Source organism: Merops nubicus, unplaced genomic scaffold (genome assembly GCF_000691845.1).
Source record: "Merops nubicus isolate BGI_N331 unplaced genomic scaffold, ASM69184v1 scaffold17575, whole genome shotgun sequence".
Lineage (NCBI taxonomy): Eukaryota > Metazoa > Chordata > Aves > Coraciiformes > Meropidae > Merops > Merops nubicus.
Genome location: NW_008611766.1, coordinates 12,607 through 38,889, shown reverse-complemented (window position 1 = coordinate 38,889; position 26,283 = coordinate 12,607). Strand labels below are relative to the sequence as shown.

Below are 26,283 nucleotides of genomic sequence, written 5' to 3'. Positions count from 1 at the left end.
ATAGTATTTAAATGCCAATAGCAGATCAAAAAACTCCCTGCCTGGCAAGCACCTCCATGTCCCAAACATTGGCACTGGCAGAGGCAAACCTTGCAGTACCAAGGAAGCTCCCAGTAGCATCTCACTGTAAATGAACGTCCCCCTGCTTTTCCCTGAGCTTCTGAGCTCCAGATGTGGCTGCTGCCTCCTCTGCCCACAGGAGCTCTTGGCCAGCCTTGCACCTGCAGTTTGCTGTGGTGTTGAAGGAGAAATAGCTTGGCATCACCTCCTGGGTGTTCTGCCAATGACCAGGCCCAAAAAAATGATAGCACCAGCAGGAAGATGAACCCATACACACAATGTATTGTAAACAAAAATGTTATGATGTGAATGACCGCCGGGGGTACAAACAGGTCAACAAGCTCATACATGATCCACGCCACCCCCAATGATCCCACAAAAGACATGACTGGGCCCACAACAGGTGGTACGAACAGTGACCCGTGGGTTCCCATAGTTGGCATGGGAAACAGCCAGACCAGCCAGTTAAATACATAAGAGAAAGGTGCCCACATGGCAACTCTCACCCAATCGGCCCGTGTTCACAAAGGTCTAAACAGACCAGGGCCCAGCTCCAGGGAGAGTCAGGAGGTCTGCCCTGAACCAGGAAGCTCTGTGGAGTGCACTCCACAGACAGACACTCCTGACTCCCTGCAAGTGGTCTCAGCTTTTATCCCCAAGCAGACACCTGACCTTTGTCAACTCAATGCAGGACCCCTGGGGCTCATTTCCCTTCTGGCTCTCCCTGCAGGGCCGGCCGCACCCTGGGGGGAAGCTATAAGGCAAACTCACCACCTCTTTATGAAGGGCTGTGGGAATGGCCCATATGTCAACCTTAATTCAGGGGCTCGGGGTTCAAACCCCAGCATTTCACTGGGGTGAGCCTGGGGTGACACGCTGTTGAGTTGGTTCATCTCCATGTTGGGGATTTAGCAAGAAGTAATAATTAAAAAGCCAGCAGCCCTTGGCCTGGACGTGCAGTGCAGGAGGCTGGGGATGGGCAGCGGTGGGTGACAGACAAATGGAGCCACCTCAGATGCCTGGTATCATGTCCTTTGTTGGCAAAGAGCTGGCTGAGCCACCGATGCAGAAGACTCTTTTCAGATTATTATTTTTTCCCCCTCTTGTGTGTACTGTGTAAACCTGGGTGTAAAGCTGTGTGTGAGCACTGTAGCTCTCCAGCACTGGGAGTCAGTGCTTCCAGGTCCTGTGCGACAGTGGCCAGCTCTGGCCGAGGAAGACAGAAGATGCTTCGTGCTAGTGACAGGGGAGACATCTCAGCAGAGCAATTCTCCATCTGACTCCCACTAGTTTAATGTTTTTTGCCTTCCCCTCTGCAAAAGCAAGCATTTAGTATTTGCTGTGACTATAGCTGGTGGAAAAAGTTTGTCTGCTTGAATCTAAATGTCTCCTTTGGTTCTGATGATTTCTAAAAGCAAATTGCTTTTATATTAGGAACATTTCAGAACAAAATCCTTTCAGCCTGCTCTGTTGTCAGGCATGTGACAGCCTGGTGAGCACAGACAGCTACCCTGGCACAATTGGAGCTTCAGCATCCATCTCACAGGTTCCTGCCTTGGATGCGTCACCTTGAGACGCACCAGTTGGGTCACACTCAGGGCTCCTGCGACATCCCTGGTCACGGGCCAGGCTTCAGCCCTGGCTGATTCCACCTGAAATGTGCCTGGTGGTTAGGGAACTGCTGCCAAGACAAATTGGGCTGTCTGCCCTTAGGAAAGATGGGAGCGTTTTTCTGAGGACAGCGCTGGGGGCCCTGTGTTGGCGAGTGTGTCCACGTTGGAAGTGATGAGTGTGGCATGGCACACAGGACAGTGGGGAAAGCTCTCTGAGCTGCTTAGGGCATTCACCATCCAACTGCCACTGGTTTCCCTCCCTTTCTGTTCCTGGAAGCTGTCTGGGAAGGGGAATTTTAACCCATTTGCAAATTCTGCCCGGGAAAGAAAAGGCTGGACTTCTGAAACCCACCTGAGTCTTTCTGCCTGGTTTTCCAGAGATTTCAGCCTTCTGTTGCATGGCTCAGGAGGGCTGTCTGCAGGACTGTGCTTCTGCTTCGGGCAGGGATATGTGGGGAACCCTGGCAACATAGCAAAGGGGGCTGCCATGCAGTGCCCAAATGGCTTCTGGAGGACAGACAGGGTCAGTGGGATGCTGCGCAAATCCTGGCTAAGTGGCACCAAGATGATTTATGCTACAGTAATTCTCCTCTTTGTCTGACTTAGTCCTGCACGTACTGAAAAGCAAAAGTGTTTCCTGGAGGGCTGAAGGGCCTTTCCCCACTTTCCATTAGTGATTTTGTTATTGCTTTTCTGCAGCTGCTTTTGCAGGCTGCCCTTTGTCTGCCTTTCAGATTCTTTGAATTTACTTGGACTGTACATCTATTTTCCCCATAAGAAAACCCAGCAGAGTTCTCGAGCAGCTTTCTCCAGTGCTGCTGCGTGCTGATGCAGGGATCCAGGGCTTGTGGGCACGCAGTGATGGGGAAGCAGAGGAGCTGTGCCCCTCTCCTGAGTGCCAGCCCTGCTTTGCAGCCTATCAGCCTTCAGCCCCAAGTCCACATGGCACAGAAGCAAAGCCTGTCCTAAGCTAGCCTACCTTGGTTTTTTTTGCTAGCCTTCCTGTGTCTGTGTCCCTTTTCCTGGAGCCAGTCCTTCACTCTGGAATGCTTGTTACTTGGAGGGGTTTGGGATAGGGTTACACAAAGAAAATAATATGTAAAACCTGCTCTGGCTGGTGTTCTTTTTTCCCTCATTCTAAAACTTCTTTATTTTAAATGCCCTTTCAGCTACAGTATTTAGTGGCAAGGTTTTGAAGGGTGCTTTTGTTCTGCATGCCAAAGTGTGACTTCTCAGTGAAAAGCAAAAGAATCTGTCAGCTCTCCCTAGGTGCCTGTGGTTAGGAGGGACAAAGGTGTTTTCTTGGAAAATGCAGCATTGTTCTATAGAATTGATACAGTGTCTTTGAGAACAGGTATAGAGTAGTTGAGTGCAGCCCTTTCCATTAATTATTTGACATCTGTCTTGGGTTTTATAATTGTTTGGAAAGCATGTAGGCTTTGCAGGGTCTGTGCTGCTGAAGAAAGGAGTAAATAATTCCTTGCCTAGGTCTGTTTAGGAAGGGTGTTTTATTAAAAGATGTTTTATATGAAAATATTATTTTTTTTTTCTAGACATAAAGGCTACTTCTGGCCAGTATCAAATTAAAATCAAACCTTTCCATCACCTCTTCTTTTAAGAACAAGAGAATCTTCCATGATGGTGTTTTCCCTGCCTGGCTTTTCTTTGCTTCCTAGTAGACAGAAGGCAAAAATTTGAAGAAGAAAATGGTTGGTAATGAAAAGGGAACAATTTCTGATTTGAAACAACATGAACATTTCAAGTAAGTTCCTTTAAAAAAAAAAAAAAAAAACAAAAAAAAAAAACTCTAGCAACAGCAGTGATGGATTGTTTTCCCCAACCAGTCTGAACTGCTATTATTAAAGCATTAATTTATGGAGACACTAAGAACACGTCAGAGTATATTGGTCTCTTGAGAAGTTCCTGGAGTGCTGAGGATGTATCAGGGCAATCCAGTCTTCTTCTGACTGCCTACTCTCCAGCTGTGGTGTGATTTTTGAGCTGGTATACTCTTATGCTCCCTGATCTTATTCTCAACTCACTTTAGTGTTCACTCTTTATTTTACTTAATTTTGTGTACTAGAGGTGAGGTCTGTGACCTTTTTGGATGGATGCAGTTGAGTGAACCCCTCTGCTGCAGCCGTGGGGTTTTGACTCTGTGACCTGTGGGTCGTTCAGTTGCAACAGAGATGTTGACGTTTCAGTGCAGCAGAACCCAGTTGTGCAAGAAGTTAGTCCGACACCCCTTGAATTGCATCATATCCAGGCAAAATGGTAACATGATGTCGTGAAATGGAAGCAGGTTGCTGGAAAAGACTGAGGAAGCTCTTCCATTCCTGGCAAAACCGGGGTGGGTTGTGGTCCTGGGGCATCGGGTTCTTGCGGCACTGAAGAACTCATCCTCTTTCTTTGCAACCGAATGGATGCAATTCCCTTCCTAGTGTCACTGACAGAATCATGTTATCCTCCCTAGGAGCAATGATGGTCTTGTGTGACCACAGGACTGCTGTGGGAAGACCTTTCTCTTTTGGGATATATCACAGATTTGGGGCCATTTAAAGCAAAGCATCGTAGTGCCAGCAGCATTAGTACACAAGAAGTGGCCCCTGTGGTGTATTGTTAGTAGAAACCAACAGATCCCGTGGCATTAATTGTTTAAAAAAAATAAATTAATCACATGTCAAAGGAATGGAGCTCGACTGTAGCAGCCATCCTGCCCTACAGTCCCCTTTATCATCTTCATTGAATGTGCGAGTGAAATGCTGGGGTTTGAACCCCGAGCCCCCGAATTAAGGTTGACATATGGGCCATTCCCACAGCCCTTCATAAAGAGGTGGTGAGTTTGCCTTATAGCTTCCCCCCAGGGTGCGGCCGGCCCTGCAGGGAGAGCCAGAAGGGAAATGAGCCCCAGGGGTCCTGCATTGAGTTGACAAAGGTCAGGTGTCTGCTTGGGGATAAAAGCTGGGACCACTTGCAGGGAGTCAGGAGTGTCTGTCTGTGGAGTGCACTCCACAGAGCTTCCTGGTTCAGGGCAGACCTCCTGACTCTCCCTGGAGCTGGGCCCTGGTCTGTTTAGACCTTTGTGAACGCGGGCCGATCGGGTGAGAGTTGCCATGTGGGCACCTTTCTCTTATGTATTTAACTGGCTGGTCTGGCTGTTTCCCATGCCAACTATGGGAACCCACGGTTCACTGTTTGTACCACCTGTTGTGGGCCGAGTCATGTCTTTTGTGGGATCGTTGGGGGCGGCGTGGATCATGTATGAGCTTGTTGACCTGTTTGTACCCCTGGCAGTCATTCATCTAGTACCATTTCTGTCTACAATACAGTCTGCATATTGGTTCGTCTCCCTGCTGGCTGTATCATTTTTGTTGGGCCTGGTCATTGGCAAAACAGCGAGCTCTCCGTTTCCTTACCAAAGAGGGAGAGAGAATCCCCTTCATTCACCTCATCTGGCAAATCCTGGCATGGTCAGAACATCGAGGAGTTTGCAACAGCTCCCCTTGACCAGCCCTTGCCTCTGTGCATGTCCCTTCCATGGCCTCATGTGTTTTATATAGTGTGAGAGCAGCCAAGGCTGCGGTCAGCTGAGTCCCATTCCTGTAATGGAGAAATTGCCGTAATCTGACAGGCTCTGTGTCTGTCTGTCTCCACTGATAAGATCTCTGGAGAGCCTGGAATTAATCTGAAGTAAATCACTCTGTGTAGGGCTTCTGATTTTATAGCTGGGTAGTGCAAGAAAAAAGAATTTTCCCGCTAGCAGGAGGAGCATGGAAATTTTAGCTACCTTGCTTGTGGGAACAGAGACCTGGTGGCTCTGAGACAGTTGAAAAAGGAGCATGTTCCTACGAGCATAGTTAATGGATGTAAATATTAGCTCGCTGCACAGTTCATGTATCACTGAGTGAAATGTAGTAGTTTATTTTGGCCTTAGGCCCCATAAATGGCCTTGCTCTAAACGAGAGAAACTCATCCAAAGCCAGTAGTTGTTCTTGCTTGCTTCAGGGCTGAATTCAGTCTGATTTGTGCAAAATGCAGGAGAGAATCATTGGAAAATAAGGGTGAGCTAGGACATACTGTGCATTTATCTAATGACAAGTGGAGAGGGAACCATGAGGGATTTTATTGTGGGGAATGATCCCCCCCCAGCTCTCTTTACACTCCTTTTCTTCTGGCATCTCTGTTCCCAAAAGTTTCTAAATTCCTATCAAAAGTGCAGGATTTCTGTCTGTCCAATCTCATGGTGTAAAGATGTTTTATTTTTTTTACCATTTTCAGAGACTAGGAATACTAAATTTTATTTCCTTCCTACGGAGTCTGAAGTGATATTTGGAACTGGTTGTAGATTGCAGTAGAGAAGAGTTTGATTAGAACCTGGCATTTCAGTTTGTTTGAAGGAGATAGGGGATGAACAACCCTCTCAGCTGGACCCCAGGGAAGAAAACTCACCTTCCTCCTGGCTTCTCGCCCATTTCCGAAGGCCTTTGGCTGTGCAGGGAAGAGCAGGCTTGCTCCGGATTTCTTTTGTCTCCTCGAGATGAGCCCAGCAAGGGAAAGCATCGAACAAAGGTTTTTCAGATGCAAGCACTGAAAAGGAAGGATTCAATATCCGCTGCTGGATTTTGAGCAGTACAGTTCACATGTCCCATTCTTGTCAATACCTGCAGTCTGTGCAATCTTGGGTGCTCTCTGCGTATGCTCAAAGCCCTTCTGTGTAACACATTTGCTGTGGACAGGTTTATGAGGGCTGTGTTTAAAGGAGCTCTGTGACTTCTCTCCCCACCCTTTTAGCCCCCCCCCGATGGAGCAGATTTCCCTGTCATCTCATGAGCACACTCCTGACAGTATCACTGTGCTCATTACAGCATCTGCCTGGCGAAGCTGAGGTGCTTTCATGAAGTTCAGCCTTTTAACCATCTCTTCTCCCTTTATGATCTGACAGCACCCAGGAATATCAAATGCAACCTTCGCTCCATTAACGAGAGCACCTAGTAAATGCCAGCTTTTGTGACTACCAGCTTATAAGGTGCATCCTGGAAAACCTAGAAACACAGAGAAATTTAATTCCAGCGAGTAGCTCTGAGAGACGAATGCCAGGTACCGGAGCAGGCGGCAAGTGAAACTCTGGCAGTATACATTTATCTCAAATTACAGGAAATTGTGCTCTGTAGTGGGAACAAAAAAGCCTGGGATTGTTTTTTGCCTGTCAGTGCTGCTTTGGAAGTATAAACCTTTGTTCAGATCATCTCTGAAAAGCATACAAACCTGGCACTTGCTGACTCCAGTGAGGTGGCCGTTGCAGGGAGGGTTTGGCTGGAAAGAGCTGGTGGAGCCTTGTCCTGCTTTGACCTGCCTGCTGGAATGAGGTAAAGCAGTCAGGACTCTGGCAGCTGGCCTCTTCACAGGTCACCAGCAGCAGACCTTGCAAATTTGGACTGCACCAGCGTGGTTGTCATGCTGAACTGTCAGACGCGTGTTCAGTGCAAATGTGCTTCAGCTGCTGCTCCCCATAGTGAGTGCTCTCTGTACCCCCTCTTAGAAATGAGCAGAATGAAGTCTGGGAGAAGGGCAGTGGTGGTTTGGCAGTCAAAGCTTGGGATTTCTAGCCTGAAAGCATCTACCTTACTCCTTGTGTTCATGGATATACACTATTCTGGTGACTTAAGTCAATGAACTGGGCTGTCCTCTTCTGAACTGTCACCTCCCAGACAGCTGCCTGCAGGCAGAAGGACACTGCCATGCAGATGCTGTTCTCAAGGAATCTGAAAGAAATAATAAAAAAAAAATCAGAATTAAAGGATCATTGGGTAGCTGGAGGAGTAAACGCACAGGCTCAGAGTTAAAAAAAACTGTCTGCAGTGCTGAAACAGTATAAAATGACTAGAACTTCTGTGTGTGCTTTGTCTCGGCAGGATGAAGATGGTCGGGGCCCTGCTGGTTGTGCTCTGGCTGTGCATGGTCACCCTTGGCAGCAGCTCAGGTAAGGACACGACGCACAGTGGGTCTGCCCACTTGTCACAGGAGGAGCTCATCTGAGGCCAGAGAAAGAAAACTGGCTACAGTGGTTTTTGAGCTTTTACAGTATTTCAGGATTAAATGATTGTGTACAAAATACTTCAGCACAACGCATGAACACGATGTTGTGTGGGGGGATGGAATAATGCTCACACACAGAGGCTATGAGCACGGCAGAAATGGGTGCATTAGCATGCAGCAATAAGCACCACCTTGACCTAGAAGTGCTTAGCAAATTCAAGCTGTCCACTTGATCAGCATTGTTATTTTCCTTCTGTGAGGGGCAGGACCAGGACTTGGCACATGGCATTGACTTGTCACTGAGTTACAAGCAGGACCTGAGCTTAAACCTCAACTCTGCTCTTCCTGGTTGGATCTGGAGGGTGCTGAGATTCCGGCGCTCAGATTCTGACTCATGCCTCAGCAACGCAAGGGGAGAGGGGAACTTCTTGAGTAAGAAAAGCTCTTATACCCATCTCACTGAGTCACTTTCCTGACAGGAAGTATGTTGTCATGCTCGCAGCTCCTCTGGCACAAGTTCAGCCCAGCTCTTGTGAAGAGGCAGATTGTGTGTGTCTCAGCTCCGGACTTCCTATTTGGGGGTGGAAGGAGAGAGCATGATTTGCAGGAGGCAAATGGAAAGGGGGAGGGAGGAAAGAACAGGCACTGGCTTTACAGGGGGAAGTGTTCAAACATAAGGCCTGTGCAGGGGATCAGCAAGTCCCCCCATGAACTCTTGCCCCTCTGCAGCACTTGCAAACAAGGAGTTGTAATACCCTGAGGAAGTGAACAGCTCTTGCATCGTTATCTTTTGGACCACACTGAATTATTTGGGCCAGATTCATCACATACCTCAATGAGGTTTTTCTCAGTGCAGGGGCCATTGCAGTGGCTGAGGGATGAGTTTTTTTCTCCTGGGGTTGCCCAAAGGCTGCAGGCATTCACAGTATTCACAGTAGGCTGTAGTCTTCAGTAGGGGATGTCCCATCCTGACGAATGAGGGCCTGGTGGAATTGGTGAGCAATGGGGAAATGGCAAAGCAGAAAGAATATGTGGCCCAAGTCTCCTCTGTTAAGCCCTAGGCAATAGAAGTGCCTGGGGAGGAGGGATGCAGTGACACGTGCTGCTGCTCTCTGGGAAATTCCCCATGTTGTGTGTGCTTCTGGACGTCCTGTTCTGCTCACCACCAATGCAATAACCTCCTCCTGCTGAGGCAGCGTTACGACACCCCATGTGCAATCATCTTGGGCTTTCTCAGAAATGAGAGGTAGATGTAGTTGAATGGGATTGCCCAGGAAATGTTAGAGCTACTCTAAAAGCTGAGACTATCAGCTGGGAGCCATGAGTTGCGTGTTTGGGTCACACAGGCTCCTGCAAATAGATCTGGTAGAACCCTCCATGCATTTCTGTGAGGTATATAGTGCTTTTTAAATATTCCTCCTGTAGCAAAGGTTTTCTGTAGAGGAAGGTTAATGCCCTTGTAGTGTGCTGCAAGAATGTAAGTGTGGAAAGGTGATGCTTTGGCCCCATGATCAGTTAAACTACATTTCTTCTGCAAATCTACTGTAGCATAAGTGTGTATTTTTCTGCAGGTCCATGGGTGATACACCTACTCTTCAGTTCAGAGCTTCCTTTTTGTTCCATGGACATCAAAATCCACTTTGGGCTGTCAAAATGTCTTTTGTTATTCCTGACGGGCTTGGATGACTGTTTGTACTTGGATGGAGGGGCAGCCGTCTGTGCAGCCCTCTGTTACACTGCAGGGTTTCCTGGGACTGGCACCAAAAGGCAACTGAAGCTCATTTCACCCTTGCAAAGTCGTAAATACAGAACAGTGTGGGAGACCAGACATGCTCTGATAATGTTACAGCATCTGGGCTTGCTTTTTCTCCTCAGAGCAGGGAGCGTAGGTGGGGGAAGCAGAGCAAGGGTTATCTGGAGTGAATGCAGAAGGGCTGTGCACAGTCTGCAGCTTCCCCAGTGGTCTCCTAACACCAAGGAAGGACGTGGCTCACATCGGGGAACTTGGCTCCTGGAACATTTAAGAAGTGTCACTTGGTAGGGATTTGCCATTTCAAAGGGATCTTTTTCTGTGCACTGCTCTAACGGCCACACAGTGCTATATTGTCGGGACCAGCGCTCTCCAGCCCAGGCTGGCAAGGGGCTGAGGAAGGCTGGAGGCACAAGTTCTGTTATGTTTTGCTGCCAATTTTCCTGCCACCCTCTGCAGCCCTTCGTAGGGTAGCAGAGAGGTCAGCAATGCTGACAGGGGACTGCCCAAATCCAGGGGTTAACGTCTCTGCTGGGTCCCAAGGTCTCTGATCTTACAGAGGGGATGAGGAGCCAACACTTAGTAAACTTCAGCTATGAAACAACAGCACTGCCCCAGCTATAATGTAGATGGCCTTTCCATCCAGATCAGCCAGAAGGTCTGGCAACTGCCCCTGGCACTGTGTCAGAAGCCTTCAGTGTCGTACTTCACCCTACTTCTTACTAGATAGACAAATCCACAAACTTTGTTTCCCCCCACTAGATTTTGCCAACAGTACTGTGGCTCTAAACATCTGTTTTGGACTCTGCTGTTTCTGCTTCCAGCCACATGCTGGATGAGGAAAAGAAGTGTGATCCAAGTAGTGTAGAGTAAAAGACTTGGAGTCTGAGACTGAATTTGTGCCTGAGTCTGCTACTCGCTCATGCTGTCTGTGTAGGCAAATCTCTTCTGCTTTTGAGAATATGAATTATCTGTGGTACCTGGCTTTCAGTTCCTACTCATGACCTTTAGGACATTTTTTTGCAGTGGTACTCAGGGTCTTCTGCTTTCCTTGCCTCAGCTGAGCCATCCTTAAGATGGAAATGACGTTTCCATCTCTGTGCTCATGTTGTAGGATGCTTAATGAACCCAGATGTTCTGATATCCAGAAGACAGCAAAAAATGAGGAATCCGGTTTTGGTCTTACAATGATTTCTTTGGCACTACTGAACTTATATAAATATACACTGACTTAAAAGAGATGAAAAAAGTTGAACAAGAGCATAATAGCCAGTATGAATACAGAATAATGTTATCTTCTTGTTTCCAAACAAAGCTGGTCTATTTAGATACTGAATTAATTAGAAGATATAGCTGTAGTTGTGCTCCTTGTTCCATTTTTCTCTCTGTGCTAACGAGGCTGCTCTCTCGTTCTCCAGGAACCCCCATTTTTTGCAGGACAAGGGCTAGGGAGAGGAAAATGGTTAGGGATATTGTCTTGGGGAATTCGAAAACCAGAAGAATATTGCTGCCAGGAGAGGAGGAACAGCTTCGTATCGATCATCTAAAGGACCCATCTAGTGTGAACAGGTGACTGCTGTGCATGAATAGTCCTCTGGTGGGAGGAAGCATCATGTTTGCATAGGAAACTCCTCTGACAGCTCCCTTGGGTGCTATCAGATGGGCTGTGTGGTAAGATGAGCTCAGGACTGGGGCCAGCTTCTGCCCAGAGTGACGCTGCATGGCAGGCAGTGGCTGTAAGGCAGCCAGGAGCCTCTGTGCTGGGAGTTTTATTTTGGGCTTTGCTGTTATTTACTGGATTGTGAGAATGTCTCTTACACTCCCCCATACCAGAGACTCTCAGGTACTGGTTTTATCCCGTCTGAAGTTTGCTCTAAAGTGACAGATGTCACCAGTGCTTCTGGATTCCAGTGGCGATTGGAGCAGCAAAGTTCTGACCACAGCAAGCTAGAAACTGAGGTCTGGCTCTGGATGTCAGAGCTGCTGCCTGCACCATCCCTCCTGAGTGCCAGTCTGTGTGTCTCTCCTGTGCTTAGCAGAGAGGCAGAGCAGTTGCTTATGGCCAGGGGAAATTTGCAGATTAATAAATTACTGTCTGTAGAACACTTTGAAGATGGAAAGCCCTGTGCAGCTCCTCAGGATTATTACTATATAGCTCTTCTTCTACTGATGGGGTTCCAGTGGCCTTATTTTCCTTATGATTTGTGACAGCCCCAGAAGCTGAGAAGCTTATATTAGTGTGTAAAGTCAAAAGAAAAATAGATTAAACTGCATTATTGTTTTCTAAAGAGACTAAATCCCTCCCCCATCATCGTCTCCTGGGATTTCCTGACTTCCTCCTACTCTTCCAATCTCAGCTTCTTTGTCCTAATTTAGGATGTGATTTTGTAACCGTCCATACCCATCTGTGAGTTACTGCGGTTGTAGAAGTTTATGTTGCTTGGGGGCATGAAGCTATTTGACACTGAGGGTGTTGAAAGGTGCATAGCCCTGGAGTGGATGGAGATAAAACCTGCAGAGCAGAGCTGGCCTGGATGCAGACATGTAAGTGCAGCTGCCAGCTTCCCTCAGCACTATCCAGAGTTTTGCCTGCCGAGGAGATAAGACCTCACTTCTCCTTCTTGCCAGCTGAGGAAGTAGGTTGTGAGGGGCACATTTTGTGCAGGCATCAATGTGATGTGACCCATCCACATCGAAGTGCAGAAAGGTGTGGAGGAAAGCAGCCCATTTCGGGTGTCTTGCTGATGTGATTATTAGATGGTCGCTTTTGCTCCTCCTCGTATATCAAATAGAGCATTGGGGACACTGGGGACCTGTCTCCTGTTCTTCTCATCCGTCATTGTCTCCGTGCTGCAGCTGCACAGTTGTGTACTCAGTCTCTGGGTTTTATTGGACACGAGTGACTTCTGACAGGCTCGTAGACCCTTGCAGTGCATTTTACTGCCTGCTGCATTTTTCCAGTTCCCATCCTCACATGAGGACATCTACTGCAGCCTATTTTTACGTGGATACCCTTGTGGATGTTTGTGTTGATAGGTGTAGAATTGTTGACTGTATTTTAAAGCAGACAACTGAGACCTTGGCTAAGCGCAATAACTATGCTGCATGTATTTAACTGAGTAAGCCTGTGGCAGAGCCAGGTATTGAGCCTGGACCTTGTCAAGCCCCAGTCTGATGTCCCAGGCACGCAGATGACTCTGCTAGCTTGAGCACACCTTCATGTTGAAGCTAATCAGGTAAACCTCCTCTTCATGCTGCCTCTCCTACAGATCATTTTGCAACGGGCCATTGCATTTCCTCTCTCTGTCTCTCCTCCTCCTGTGCTGCTCTGCTTTGCTTCACGCAGCAATTTCCTCAATGAAGTGGGATGGAAAGTAGCTATTTGCTCCTTTTCTCCTTCAGGCTTTGGAGCAGTTCATACCCCTACCTTTATCATTTTGATATCATTTTAAAAAAAAGCCTCCAGGAAAACATGTCGAGTTTACTAGAGGAAAAACTGAATGCCTTTTTTTTTTTTTTTTTTTTTTCCTTCCCTTTTGGCCCAGTTGCTTGCTGGAGGTAACCAAAGTAATCTCTGCCATGTACAGTAAACACAGCTTTATACACAGATAGAGAGTGAAGGTGTGGAGCTCACAAACCCACAAAACCCAGCTGCCCTTCCTCATGCTACAGGCTGTGCTTGATTAGATAAGGAAACTTGGAGTCAAGAGCTACGGACCCCATTACAGAATCATTGTTTTGTGGATGTTGCACCTGGGATGCTTCCTCTGAAGTCAACAGGAGTTTTGCAGTCAGCTTGTTTTTTGTGAATTTGGCAGAGACACAGACAGTCACACCTGTTTAAATGACCCTTGTGTGCAGCATCTAGTGCAGCTGCATCCATGGGGGTATCACAGCTCAGCAGCAGCACTGGATGAGTATGGTGGGACTTGGGAGAAGCGTAAAGCCACAATGCTGGTACCATTGCAGCAGAACCATGCAGATGGGGCTGGGCTGTGTGCTGTGTGTTGGAGCAGCTTGCTGGGAGGTTTGTGCCAGGACCGCTTCCACTTGCTTCCTCTGTTGGTAAGGCTGTGGGAGGAAGGCAGTGAGGTAATGACAGGCCCTTTTTGATGTGTTTCCCCTGGAAGTCAGATTATAAATTCCTGCAGGGTTTGTGCAGCTTCTAGACTGAGCCTTCAAAGCAGCGTTGAGCTATGACCAGTTTTTAGGCATTATGTGACCAATATCATTGCTGTGACGATAGTGGGAGCAAATGATGAGAGCTATCTGATCTTAGTTAGGGCTAACCTAAGTTCTCTGTCATTCCCACCAATTTCAATGTGTTTGGGCCTGCCTGTTTCCAAGTTCAGGGAAGATATTCTCATTTGTTTTATTCCATCCTACCTTCATTCCACCATGCTGTGTGGTCAGGTGGGGTACAGGGTGCATGGAAGTGCTCTCCTGCCACACTGCCCAGTTGCTCAGCTGCTGAGCAAAGCACACAGCTGGGGAGCATGGGGTGGTCTTGGGTAGGATGCACGTGTGGCGAGAAAAACCCAGATGCAGTGGAAGAGTGGGTGCTCCTGACAGTGGCATAAATGGAAAGCACACCACAGCTGGGACCTTCTATGCTCACAGTGCAACTCCTCCAATCAGCCCAGACTCTTTGGCTTCCTTTTCACTGATTGTTGTGAGCTTGAAAAGGGGGTGGGGGGAACATTTTTTAAGGTAATAATGATGATTTTTCCATGTAACTGCTTTGCATGATCAGCTTTTTCTGCCTTATTGATGTCGATACTTGTGTCAAGCTAACCGCTGGCCTGGCTGGAGGCTGCCTCGTGGCAGCGGTGCTTTAAGATAATGCAGCAGGAAGGGCCAAAGAAAATGGGAAGTTATTGAGCAACTCCATCTGCTGCTGCTGCTGAGATGGCGTGGGGAAGAGGGACCTGGTGTGTCATTCAGCTGGCAGCGTGGGCAGCTTTGTGTCCCGCTGCATGGTCCCAGTCTGTGTGCGAGGCAAGTCCCCTCCCAAAATTAGAGGCAATTAAGAAGGGCTCATCAATTTGGCAAATAGCAGGGTAATTTGTGCTGGCATGATGGATAGCCTCTCATAAGGATGGTTCTTTATTATTTCTTCACAGAAATTTTATCTAGGGGAAGCCTTTGTAGCCCCAGAGGAGAGAAGGGCTGGAGATGGTATAAAGCTGGTAGAGTTTTGGTAGTTGAGAATTTTTTCTTAAATGGAGGTACTTAAAGTAACTGCATAGAAATACCAAACTGTGGGAAAAACGGTATGGCATTTTTTTGATGCAGCCATACTCTGCTGTTGGTTTTTCTTTTTTTTGAGCCGTGGGTTAGGCAGTTTGTCTCTTCTTGAAATATCGAAATAATTACACCAATTTAATCTCTGTTTTGACTTTGGGGGTGCTTGTCCTGGGTTCTGCAGATGCATCTTTGGGGTATTTCAGATATGCATATTCAGAGCTCTATTGCAAATGGGGTGAATCGCATTTTTTTTTTTCCTGAAGTTTTTGTTTGTTTGTTTGTTTGTTTTGTTGTTGTTGTTTTTTTTTTTTTTTAAATTTTCTGTTTTACATCTGGAGAAGCCACTTTCTTCAGCATTATTTGGCTTCTGAGAAGGAATCTGTTTTCAGTTAGCTTGTGTTTAGTGGCACTGTAGTACTAGATTCATAAATAGGACAGACACGACCATTTCTGTAGCAGAAGAGGTTTCTGTCCGTTTTATCAGTAGCAGATGAACCCCTGTGAACATGGGCTGCAACATACAGTCCAAGCAAGAGGGACATTTGGAGTTAACTTTGCCAGTTCCCCTAGTTCCCAGCATGCACCAGGGAGGACCACTAGCACAGCAGCCTGCTGAAAAATCAAGAATCATGAAATCAAGATGCGCATCCTTACTCTGACCTTTTTGTCTGCACTTTCTCTTCCAGTACTGTAGGTGAGTGTTTCCTTCCACCAGCCTCCCTCCAGCCTGTGTAATTCTTATCCCTCTTCCCAAGCAGGGCTGTGGAAGCAGGACCATTTCTTGCCTTTTTCTGCACTGTCTGACAGGTAGCTATTATGGTCATAGTCTGTCTTGCTCTGTGATTGCAGAGCTCCTGGCAGTAAGAGGGGTCAGTTGAGGCATCTGCAGTACACCTCATCAGTGATGAGACTAAGGTGGTTTCTTTCAAAAGTGTTTTGCAGAGGCATTTCTAGGAAGCTGCATTTGTGGGATGGTAGATTTTAGAGAATTTTATCTTATCCCTCAGTAATGTGTGGTGTATTCTCTTTGCTGCAGCATGGAAGGGACCATGGAGTTGCATATAGCTCCTCCACTGGTTTCCCTTTGTTAGTGACCCTCTGGTGTCGGAGTATGAATGCTGATCCCACTCGATTTAATCAGGAGTGTGACTTAACTCCAGTGGCTATTCTGTGCAGGAAACATTTCAAGAGAGAAGAAATTCCCTTCCTAGGCTTAGCCTAGGTTAAACAAATGTGAGTTGCTGCAGATAGGCACAGCACAGAAGCTGGTGTTGTTTCTCACAATCAGAACTGCATCCTTGCATCTTTTTTCTGCAATGCCCCCCACAAATATTGTTGCTGAAGTCAGGATATAGCAATGGATGTGTGGCTGTATATGTATATATTCTTTTTATTTTTTTTCACAGTGAGAGCTGCTTTACACCAGTAAGGTTCAGTGTGAAGTCATGCCTTTTTTTGTTTCAGGTTATTTCCATTTTAGACTGACATCCAAGTAGCTGCATGCTTGTGTTAGCTGCAAATAGGCTCTGAATATCCAATAAAGGTTAAAATAGTAGAAGGAGCACAAAATGTTGCAGGGAACAATAATATTTATCATAGCAACAATAATACAAGCATTCCCTCTGCTTTACCCGTGTGTGGGGAGCGGCTGGTGGGGTCTGTTGCAGAAGTAGCACCACAGCAAAGGATGTTGTTGGCACAGGGAGAAGAGCCACAACACAGCCAAGGAGGAAGAGGCTCAGAAAGGGGTGTGTGTGAGGGATGCCCTGCAGTCCCCTCGCATGCCATGTCAGGCACGGCTTGGCCATCTGGGACATAAAACACCCCCCAGAAAAAGGAGATAGATGTACTGCTGTCAGCATGGAACAGGGAGGAGGGAAGCTGTGCAAAGCACCACAACTTTTGTCCTTGGTGTTTTGTGTGTGAAGGAGGTCTCAAACCATCCCATGGCGTTTTTGCCATCTCTGCTGTGAGCAGTGGGTTGTGGCTTTGCTCACAGCCCTCGGCGTCCTGCTGGGCTTTGCCCCCAAGTCCTTGCCAGCAGGGTGGCGAGCACAGCCCACGATCTCAAGCTGCACGGCTGCTTCTGTGCTCTGTGGTGTAGCTGCTCGTTACCAGCACAGTTATGTGCTGTGTTTGGCGTTCAGCTTGGTGTGTGCAGCACCCCACAGCAGGATGCATGTGGGGACCCTTAGGACTAGCCATTTGGAGGGACAGTGTTCCTGAGGTCATGCAAATCAGCCAGCTCTGAGACAAAATCACCAGGTACAGCTCTTAAAGTAAAGAACAGCAGCAGTTGCCTCTTCCCCAGCCAAGAAAACAAGGCCCATACATTGCTTTTGAGTAATCTAGGAAGAAAAGAATTAAAATAGTTGTATTTATTTTCAACAACTCCTTCAGGTAGAATGGGTAAGTCGTTTTACAGTGCTGATTTATGAGCTGTTGCAAAATGCAAGAGCTGTTCATGATTGCAAATTTCATTGATCTTCACTCTAAGAATTTCAGTACTGTAATATTTTATATGGTCTTCTTCCTCTCCAGTCCTACCATTTGAAGTAATAAGGACAATTGGCCTTTATGCAGCCCAAGAGGAGACAGTGAAGTCAGGTGCCAGGAAGAGAATCCGAGTGTCCTGATTTACAGACCTAGGTCTGCTCCTGTCAGAGGGAAAGCCTTTCTTTATAAAAAAAAAAATGCTTGCCCTCTGTGAAAAGTAATCAGTGCTTCATCATGCAATTAGCAGGCAGTCTCTGGGAGACTCATTTGTCTCATTTACCACTTTGTGGAAACTTGACTATGCTTAATCCAGTAGCTTGACCTCACCAGCATAAAGCAATGTACTGGTTCCTGTTGGCTTTGACTGTGGTGGTGACTGGTGACTGTGCAACTTCCATGGTGTAAGGCTTCCTATAGTATTTTTGTCTTTCAGAATAGGCCTTGTCACTGGCGGAATGATGCTATGCTGCTTTGAAGGAAATATCTGTATTATGTTTCTTAGATGATGAGTGATGGCATTCTCCAGCCATTGGGGTCTGGGGTTCCTATGGGCAATATTTGCACTCTGAGTATCTTCACTGCCTCTTCCTAGCCCGTTTCACTCTCTTCCTCCAGAAGTAACACCCTGTCATACGGGTGTTTGGCATACCAGAGGAGCAGCAGTGCAGCTTGCATTTACATTTATGTGTAAACCTGACAGAAAACATTTCTATTCTTACTGGCCCAGATTCTTCCTCACTGTGACTAACCATTGCTGAACCACAAGAGCAGAGATTGCTGCCTTTAAGCGCTGTGGGCCCATTTCCTCAAAGGTTTATCTCTTTGCTTTTTTTAATTAAGCATGAGTTTGGGGCCAAGCTACATCCCGCTCTCTATTTAAGGAAGATAAAATGCCAGAAATCCTGCTTTGGGACTGTGAAGTCAGTTCTGAACAGGGCTCAAAGAGCATATTGTATTCTGTTTTTTCCTCTCGCTCTGAGTTCTTCTCATGTCTGCAGACCAGGGAGGTTTTGCAGTGTTGTCTGTGATACGCTGAGACACTGCTCCTGGGGACTGCTGCAGGCAGCACACCCCTCTCCTCTTCCTGCTTGTTTTGGGCTCTTGGAGTCAAGCTGCCCCAGCTGATGCCCCCCAGCAGCTACAGGAGGTGCACTGGGAGGCGTGGGGTGCCATGCTCTGCCCACTCAGTGTGGGGGATGGGAGGGGCAGTGACAGCAGCTTCTCCGTGTGTCTCGGCTGCGAGCGCAGGCTGCCCTCACGTGAGTGACACCCTGGTGCCTTGCTTTGCTTGCACCCAGTCCATTCATGACTGGGCATCCTGATGGGTAGGAGGGATGGAGTGGAAAGGAGCACTTGGAAGAGAAATGGGTTTTGACGTACTGTTTTTCCTGAAACTGTCTACTAATGACAAGAATAAATGGGGAGAAAAAAAAAGGCACTGAATGACCTTTTTTTCATGCTGCCTAGTTTCTGTGTCAGCTTGAGTCTGCTGTGAGCCACACTGAGCCTGTTGAACTGTGCTTGGGGATTGCACCTGGGGTCTGCCTGGTCATCGCCAGGAGAACATGCTGCCACCTCCTCCATACTGCCTCTTCTGCCTCTCAGCCACCCTTCCCAAACTTCACTATAAACAGTCGCTATTTGTCACTTATTGGTGCTTGTACTTTTTGTGTTACCATAGTGTGCTCAGACGTTGCACAAACCCACCACAGGAAGGGCAGTCCTTGCTCCCAGAACCCTCAGTCCTGCTTCTTCTGTCAGGCCTAACGGCCCATGGCTCTAAGGGAGGGTGGTTGTTTACATTGTTTTTTTTTTTTTTCCAATACTTGTATTTCCATCTCCCCTGTCACTGTGCATGGATGTACACACACCTGTAGCATTGTTTTCATTCAAACTTTGTTTCCACACAAGAGCTGAGAACTGAATTTTCTTGGAGCTCTCTAGGAAGCCTGGTGTTATGCAGGAATATCCTATCCTATTGCCTCGATGGGGGATAAATAGCTTGGAAGAAATGTAGATGTACACAAGAAAGTAGAGGTCTGCAGATTATCTAGAACTGACCACAGTATTCTTGCTCTGCTTTATAAAAGCCCGGTTTGCTTCCACTGAAAATACTACATTTTTGCCTTTGATTTTAATGGGCACAGGACCAAGGGCTGTGGGCAACATGAGCAGAACTGTTTTTCTCCTGCAGACTTGCAAGCTAAGGTACTTTGTTCTTCCCTGCTGCAGAGCGCTGCGATGACTGGGGTGTGGACACCATGAAACAAATCCAGATCTACGATGGGGAACCTGCCAAGATCAAATGCCCGCTTTTCGAGACCTTCTTGAAGTACAACTACAGCACAGCCCATTCTGCTGGCTTAACCCTGATCTGGTACAGGATCAGGCAGGACCGGGATCTGGAGGAGCCCATTAATTTTCGTCTCCCAGACAATCACATCAGCAAGGAGAAAGACACCCTTTGGTTCTGGCCTGCTCTTCTCAACGACACTGGGAATTATACGTGCATGCTCAGGTAGGTTGTGCAGTGCAGGTTCTGTATGTCTCCAGCGTAATCGAAGGACTTTCGTGGAAGTGGGAAAATTATGCTGGTAGTGCCAGTTATTTCTGTAGGGAGAAGACCATTTACATAAGCATTAATGGGAAAAGAATGTTACAATTATAAGACCGCTCAGTGCTGAGCCAATTTACATCGTAATAATGCTTGGAGCCTTGCAAACATTAATGAGCATGCCTCTTCTTGCTAGCTGCAAGTGTCCATGAAAATATTATTGCTGAGCCCATGGCAAAATCCACAGGCACTCACCATTAAGAAGCGATCTGTATGTCTAGAGTAAAAATAGCTTCAAATGCAGGGGTAATGTTTTGACTGCATGCTAATTTGGCAAAGATTCATGAGATCCAGTCTTCTAGGAAATTAAAAGTGCCTCTGAGTGTGGTACAAAATGAACATAGCATCTGCTATACACCGAGCACAAGAGCTCTTTCTGATCTTCCTCACATTGTCTCTTGTTCATCGTGTCTTTGACCCTATTATCTGCTTTACCAGCAGGGGAGTAGATGTTGCTTGTTAGTCTTGTTTATAGGCTTTTGTGAGCTAGTGTGGCCATCCTTGATGGTGTTCTATTTCCCATTTATAAATGAGTCAACTAAGGCTGTATATACCTCATCAGCGCTATGATGCTCATTATTGCAGATGTGTTTTTTATTTCTTTCCACTTCTATAGGAGTAAACAAGTTTCAGCTAATCAGCCTTTTCCTCCTCTGTCCTTAGAAATACAACCTACTGCAGCAAAGTTGCATTCCCCTTGGAGGTTGTTCCAAAAGACGAACACTCTTGTGTAAGCCACTCAATAAAACCCACTGAGGAGATGTTCTACTTGGAGCACACCAATGAGAAGATCATGTGTCCAGATATTGATGACTTTTACCCTCCTAGTGTAACGCCAACTGTAAAGTGGTACTGGGTAAGAAGGACTTGTTTGGGCAGTGGGGGAATGCAGTGTTGTATCTGAAAAGTGATGATTGGCATGAGAATCATGGAGCTATGTTTGAGTCTCCTCTTGATGGAGCTGTTAATGAAGCTTTACTAATTGTAAAAGTTTTGTTTCCAGTGAGTTCAAGGGTACAACTGCACTTGGAAGGGAATTGAGAACTAACACTGAAATTTCTTTCACCAGTGTGTACAAGTGGAGCAGGATTGGCATGGATTTAGGAACTTCAGTTAAGCTGTGGGCAGTATTCCTGACCTGCTGTGTGAGCCAGTCACTATCCCTGAAAAGGAAACTGTGGTTCATATTCCCTCTTCTGTAAAAAAAAGAAAATTACTTGCTGATGCAAATGGCACCCTTTCCAAACTCTTTTGAGACCAGGAAATGAAGCTGTACATCAGGGTTCTGCAAGGACCCTGTGTGCCCTGTTTGACATAACACCTCTTTTCTGAAGATGGAGACATCCCTGTCCCACACTCCATACTGCTCTGATAATTAGGTTGCCTCCAGCCATCCTAAGGCTCTTGCTTACAGAATTACTGCTCAATTTTATTAAATTTTGACCTCAGTGTTTTTCTTTAGGTGGATGCCTTTAGTCAGGAGAGAATAAGAATTCTCAGGAGTTGTGTAGCCAGAGGGTTGTGGGACTGAATTCTCTAATCGCTTATAAAGTGCTTTTGGATTTCTAGACAGAAGGTTCTGTCTGTGAAAATTTAATAATAAACAAAGCTGGCAACAAATATATCTGCTGATTTTAAAACAAAATACATAAAAAACCCCACCCCAACAGCAGTAAAAACCCACCCCAAAGGAAAACCCAACTCTAAAACCCTCCAGGAAAAACTTAGTTTTTTTTTATCTTAAGAGGAGTAGTTTCACTGCAGTAGTTGAAGTGCTTTACTTGTACCACTCATTGAAATTCACATCTCAACAATCAATTAACAGAATGAAACGAAAAGCCCCATGGAAGTAATTTTTCAGGCAGCAAGTCATCCCGTGCCTAATAAAAATCATTAAAAATGGTATATGACCCTTGTCTTAAACTGCCCCATTAGGATGTATCTGATTTGGAAATGTACCATTCAGAAATAATCTCTTGGAAAATGTGAACATCTTTGGGTTTTATGACAATCAAGATGTCATCTGCATAACCCCTTTCTGAAACGGGATCTTTAGCTTGATACTTGGCAGACGTTTCCTGCCTTGCCCGACAGAAAAAAGTGTTATTAAGATTGTCGTACTACAGTTTTTCATTTGCCAGTTGCCAGTTTTGGGGCCTTATTCTCAGCTGAAGTCAGTCAGGGTAGCCTGATTAGTCCCAAGAGCATTAGACACTGACATCAACGGGGGACGTGTCCTTTAGTCCTAGTATCCATTTGTGAATTTATCATCATTTTTTTTTTCCTGTCTCTTTTTACTTTCATTCTTTACTCTGCTCAGGTGCTCATCTTGATTGCAAATGTACTTCTGGAACAGAGATCTCCCTTTTATAAAATTTAAGTTGGGATAAACCTATTTAGGGTCATCTGCTTCATCACCTCATTTTCAAGGTGAACGTACCAGTTTGTATTTCAAAATGCACTTTAGTTCGGACCTGCATCACAATCCCAAATATCATATTCATAGTTGAAGAACAAATCTTTGTAGTAGCCTTTAAACCATTATCCTTACTTTTGAATCCCAAAACTCATGGGTTTTTTTAATGCCTGACTCCAGAACTGCAACTTGATGGATGGCTTCTATGAGCGATACCCCCAAGGGCCCAGGCTTGTCATCGGCATCGTCCGCAGCACGTATAAAGGGAACTACACTTGCATTGTGACATTCCAGGACCACGGAAGAACCTATAATCTCACCAGAACCATAAAGATGAAGGTTGTGGGTAAGAATGACTTTAAAATGTGTAAGATGCAGATGGATAGCTGCAGAAGTGGTAAAGACAGCTAGAAGAAGAGTTTGTCACAGGATCCATTTGTGGCTGTGTTCAAACTGCATGAGCCAACTGACCTGGTGTATTTTTGCTTGCTGGGCTCAGCCTCTTGTAATTACCCAGAATATGTTGCACTGCAGGTCCTACCTACCACCACGTCAAATGCCCCAAACAACACAGAGAGTGACCAGGCTTAGACTGGTGAGGTATAGCTCATGAGATGGCCAGTGGTACCCTCTACTGGCATGTGAATGCATAACCCTGGCACGTCTCAGTTTTGTCTCCAGTACCCTTTGCTCACTGTCATTTGTGGGGTTGTCCCATTATAGCCAACTTGCCTTGGTCTCCTTGCAGTCTCAAAGAGCATTGGCCAGGCAAGTCTCCAGTTACCCAGCGTAGTGTCTCTGGTACATGGGCTCAACGTCCCTGACAGGGAATTGTAGATAGAGGTTAGAAACCTAATAGAGCATGTGCTGAGTCCCATAACAACTGGTGCTTTAAGAGCTGAATTAAATACTTGTGACAGGAAATTATGTCTGTACTTTAATTTTTAGAAGCATAAAAAGAAACTGGTACAGGTTGTGCCTTGTGGGAGATGACAGGGGTACAGAGCTCTTAGGATGCGAGATGCCAAAAAACTTCTGTATAGACTTATCTTAACTTTGGAGGAGCCTCAAAATCTGGATCTGGCCCTGGGTTTGGGGACCAGGATTAGATTTCTCTTTGTATTGAACTCTGCAGCAGGATAGTATCACAAGTTAGACTGGGACATATGCAGCAGGGCACAAGAGCATCATGAATGGGTCTGCAAGGACCCCAGGTTCTCGTGAAGTCTGGTTCATGAAGTGGGGGGTCTCTGTTCTCTCCCACAGGAAGTCCGAACAAGGCCTTGCCACCACAGTTCAACTCTCCAAATGAGAAAGTTGCCTACGAAGTGGAAGCAGGTAAATTGTAACACTCTCTGCCTGCCCTCCTTGGCCTGGCAGCCTGCCTGCCTGAATGGGGAGACCCAGCCAGGGCGCAGAAGCTGCTGCTGAAGCAGGTGGAATGGGGACCCTCAGCTGCTTAGAGAAATTCCTTTAGGACCTTGTTTCAGCCCTGTCCCTGGCTGTGGTTTGCTCCCACCCACCCTCATTCATCCCCTTATTGGCTTCAGCCTTCTGGCCACTTCTTGCTTATCTCCTCTCCCTTTTTGGCTGCCTTTCCTCTCCCTTTTTGCCTGATTGCTTCCTAATTAATGACAGCTCTCCTTTTGCTGGCCTCGCAGCATTGTGTAACGGGGTACCATACCCCTTCCCCCACCCCATCTGTTTAGGTTGATAGCTCTTTGGAGCAATTCCCTATATTGAATGGATCACGTCCCATCACATTGCTTTAATAAATGTGGTGCCAATGATAATGATTAGCAGCAGAGTCTTCACTTTAAGCCATAGCTTTTCTGTGACCTCAGAAGGTCAAATTTCTTCCATAGTCACTCTGTAAGATAAAATAACTTATAGACTGATCACAAAGATATTCACACACCCAGGCCTGATCTTCAGGGAGAGTTAAATGCCTGAACAAGTGTTCCCACACCAAAATGCTTTTGTGGAGCCAAATCCTTCACTTCATGGCATCTGTCCCCTGGGCAGTGGGGATGATTAATACTGCCTGGCTTTCCAAGGAAGTGGTTGGCATGGAGCATCTGTCCTTGGGTGGGTTGCTTGGTGCAGTCAAGTAACTTGTAACTCATTTGAGAAAGCAGGAGATTTTTCCCTATTTATTTATCTGTCGTGGATAAACAGGGCTGATGTGTTAAACTCTTATCAGACGTCTGAAGGCAGATGCTGGACTAATTCCCTCCTGAAGGGAGGCAGACCTCAGGCTAGTAGAATCACTGGAAAGCACAAAAGTCAGACCCTCAACATTTCTGCTTTGCAAAACTTCACTGTGTTCCCTTTTTTTCAGGAGATGACCTTGTTCTGCCCTGTGAGGTCTTCTTCACCTTCCTTAAGGACTCCCGGTCTGAAGTGTGGTGGACCATAGATGGGAAAAACACAGATGATATCACAGACCCCAAGATAAAAGTCACACAGAGGTAACATAACGTGAACCTTCGTTTGTATCTAACCCTCTCTTGGGTCCTTACAGACATGCAGAAGTCCCATTTTCCCTTCCACAGGAGTGTGGAGTCCCCCACTTCCCTGTTAATGAGAAACCTCTGTGTCTGCACCATGCTGTAATGAGCACCAGGAGCTCCAGGGAGGAGGCCTCCAGACCTGGACAGTGTCTCCTCTTACACATGGATTTGAGGGGGCTTTGTTTACCAGTTTACATTGTAACTTGTTCAGGTCCTGATAGTGTTGCCAACAGCTGGTGCTATTGTGGGACAGATACTATGCAACCTGTTCTAAAACAGGGGCTGACACATTTTTATTTAGAGGAATGTTCCCAAATAGCATAAGTAATAAAACATTTCAAAAACTGAAACAAAAAAGTAGTATTATATATAGTGTTGATTAGGAGGAGTAGAGACTGTTACATGAAGAAACCAAGTGAGGTTCAGAGTCCCACCTGCTGGATGCTGAGTTACATGTGGGAGGCCGTTGCCGCGCCAATCATTTTGCAAACCTATGTAGAAAAATGGAAGGCAAAAGGAACTGCTGTAATCCTCAGTTTGCAGATGATCAATTCAGGCAGACATGAAGTGACTTATCCAGGACCACATGGGACGTGTGGTGGGGCTCCAAATCCTGAGTTTGTGAGATCTTGTTGCTTTGTAGGCAAAAGCTTCCTTTATCTCTAAAATGCAGTGATACAGCAGCAATGAGAAAATGATGAGTGGCAAAATAAATATTAAGGAAAATCAGAAGAAGGAACAGCTGCAGTTGTATTAAAATCTGAAGTGTGTATCAATTTATAAATATCAGTTCAGGTGTTTTGTTTTTTTTTAAAGAAAGAGTTGGATTGTATCAAGGAAGGGAATATTTGTCACTTAGAACCTGCTGCAGTTTCACATATGTAACATTCTAGTTTTTCTCTTACAGTGAAAATGTTAAAGACTTTGAAGACAAAACTGTCCTAAGGACGCTAACAGTTACAAAAGCCACACCAGAGGACTTGAAACGGAACTATACTTGTTATGCCAGGAACGCCAAGGGCGAGGAGCACAGCCAGGCCCTAGTGCGCATGAAAGGTAAGGGACTTGCAGAGCACGGGTGTGAAACGAGGCAAGCTCAGAGAGCTCTGGCCCTGCAAAGCAGCAGGGGAACAAATACTTCCATCAGGCTCTTTCTCCAACACACGCTGTTCTGTGTGCTGCTATATTACTGCTGTCACACTGCACCACTTCTTGGAGGCAGGGAGCAGAGGACGCGTGTCACGCCTACCCGACTGTGGTCAAGTGCCTGGAGTGGGAGAGAGGTGGCTGGACCTGGTGTTATCCCATCCATGTACCACAGCTGAAGCAAACCTGAGGGGACAGGCTGCTTGAAATCACTTTGTTTTACTTGATTGTGTGATTGGTTTGCGTGACACAACAGCTACCTGTTGGCATCCTCCAGAAAGCAGACTGCACATGTTGACATGGCTCAGGGAGTGAGACAGTCTAACTGTGACACTCTGGTTTTACTCCTTGCTGTGATGGCACTCCAGTCTAGATACATCTATCTCAGCATG

The 26,283-nt window shown here is 46.4% G+C and overlaps 1 protein-coding gene across 1 annotated transcript in view; it reads left to right on the top strand.

Moving 5' to 3' along the window:
- Positions 1-7,586: 7,586 nt before the first annotated feature.
- IL1RAP (interleukin 1 receptor accessory protein) overlaps positions 7,587-26,283 on the top strand; it is a gene marked incomplete at its 3' end in the record, with an annotated part of 31,297 nt that continues 12,600 nt past the window's right edge. Inside the window, exons 1-7 of the mRNA XM_008941322.1 lie at positions 7,587-7,653; positions 19,411-19,720; positions 20,480-20,672; positions 22,413-22,578; positions 23,499-23,570; positions 24,574-24,703; positions 25,653-25,801. Coding sequence (XP_008939570.1) covers positions 7,587-7,653; positions 19,411-19,720; positions 20,480-20,672; positions 22,413-22,578; positions 23,499-23,570; positions 24,574-24,703; positions 25,653-25,801 — 1,087 coding nt within the window. The remainder of the gene's footprint in view (positions 7,654-19,410; positions 19,721-20,479; positions 20,673-22,412; positions 22,579-23,498; positions 23,571-24,573; positions 24,704-25,652; positions 25,802-26,283) is intronic.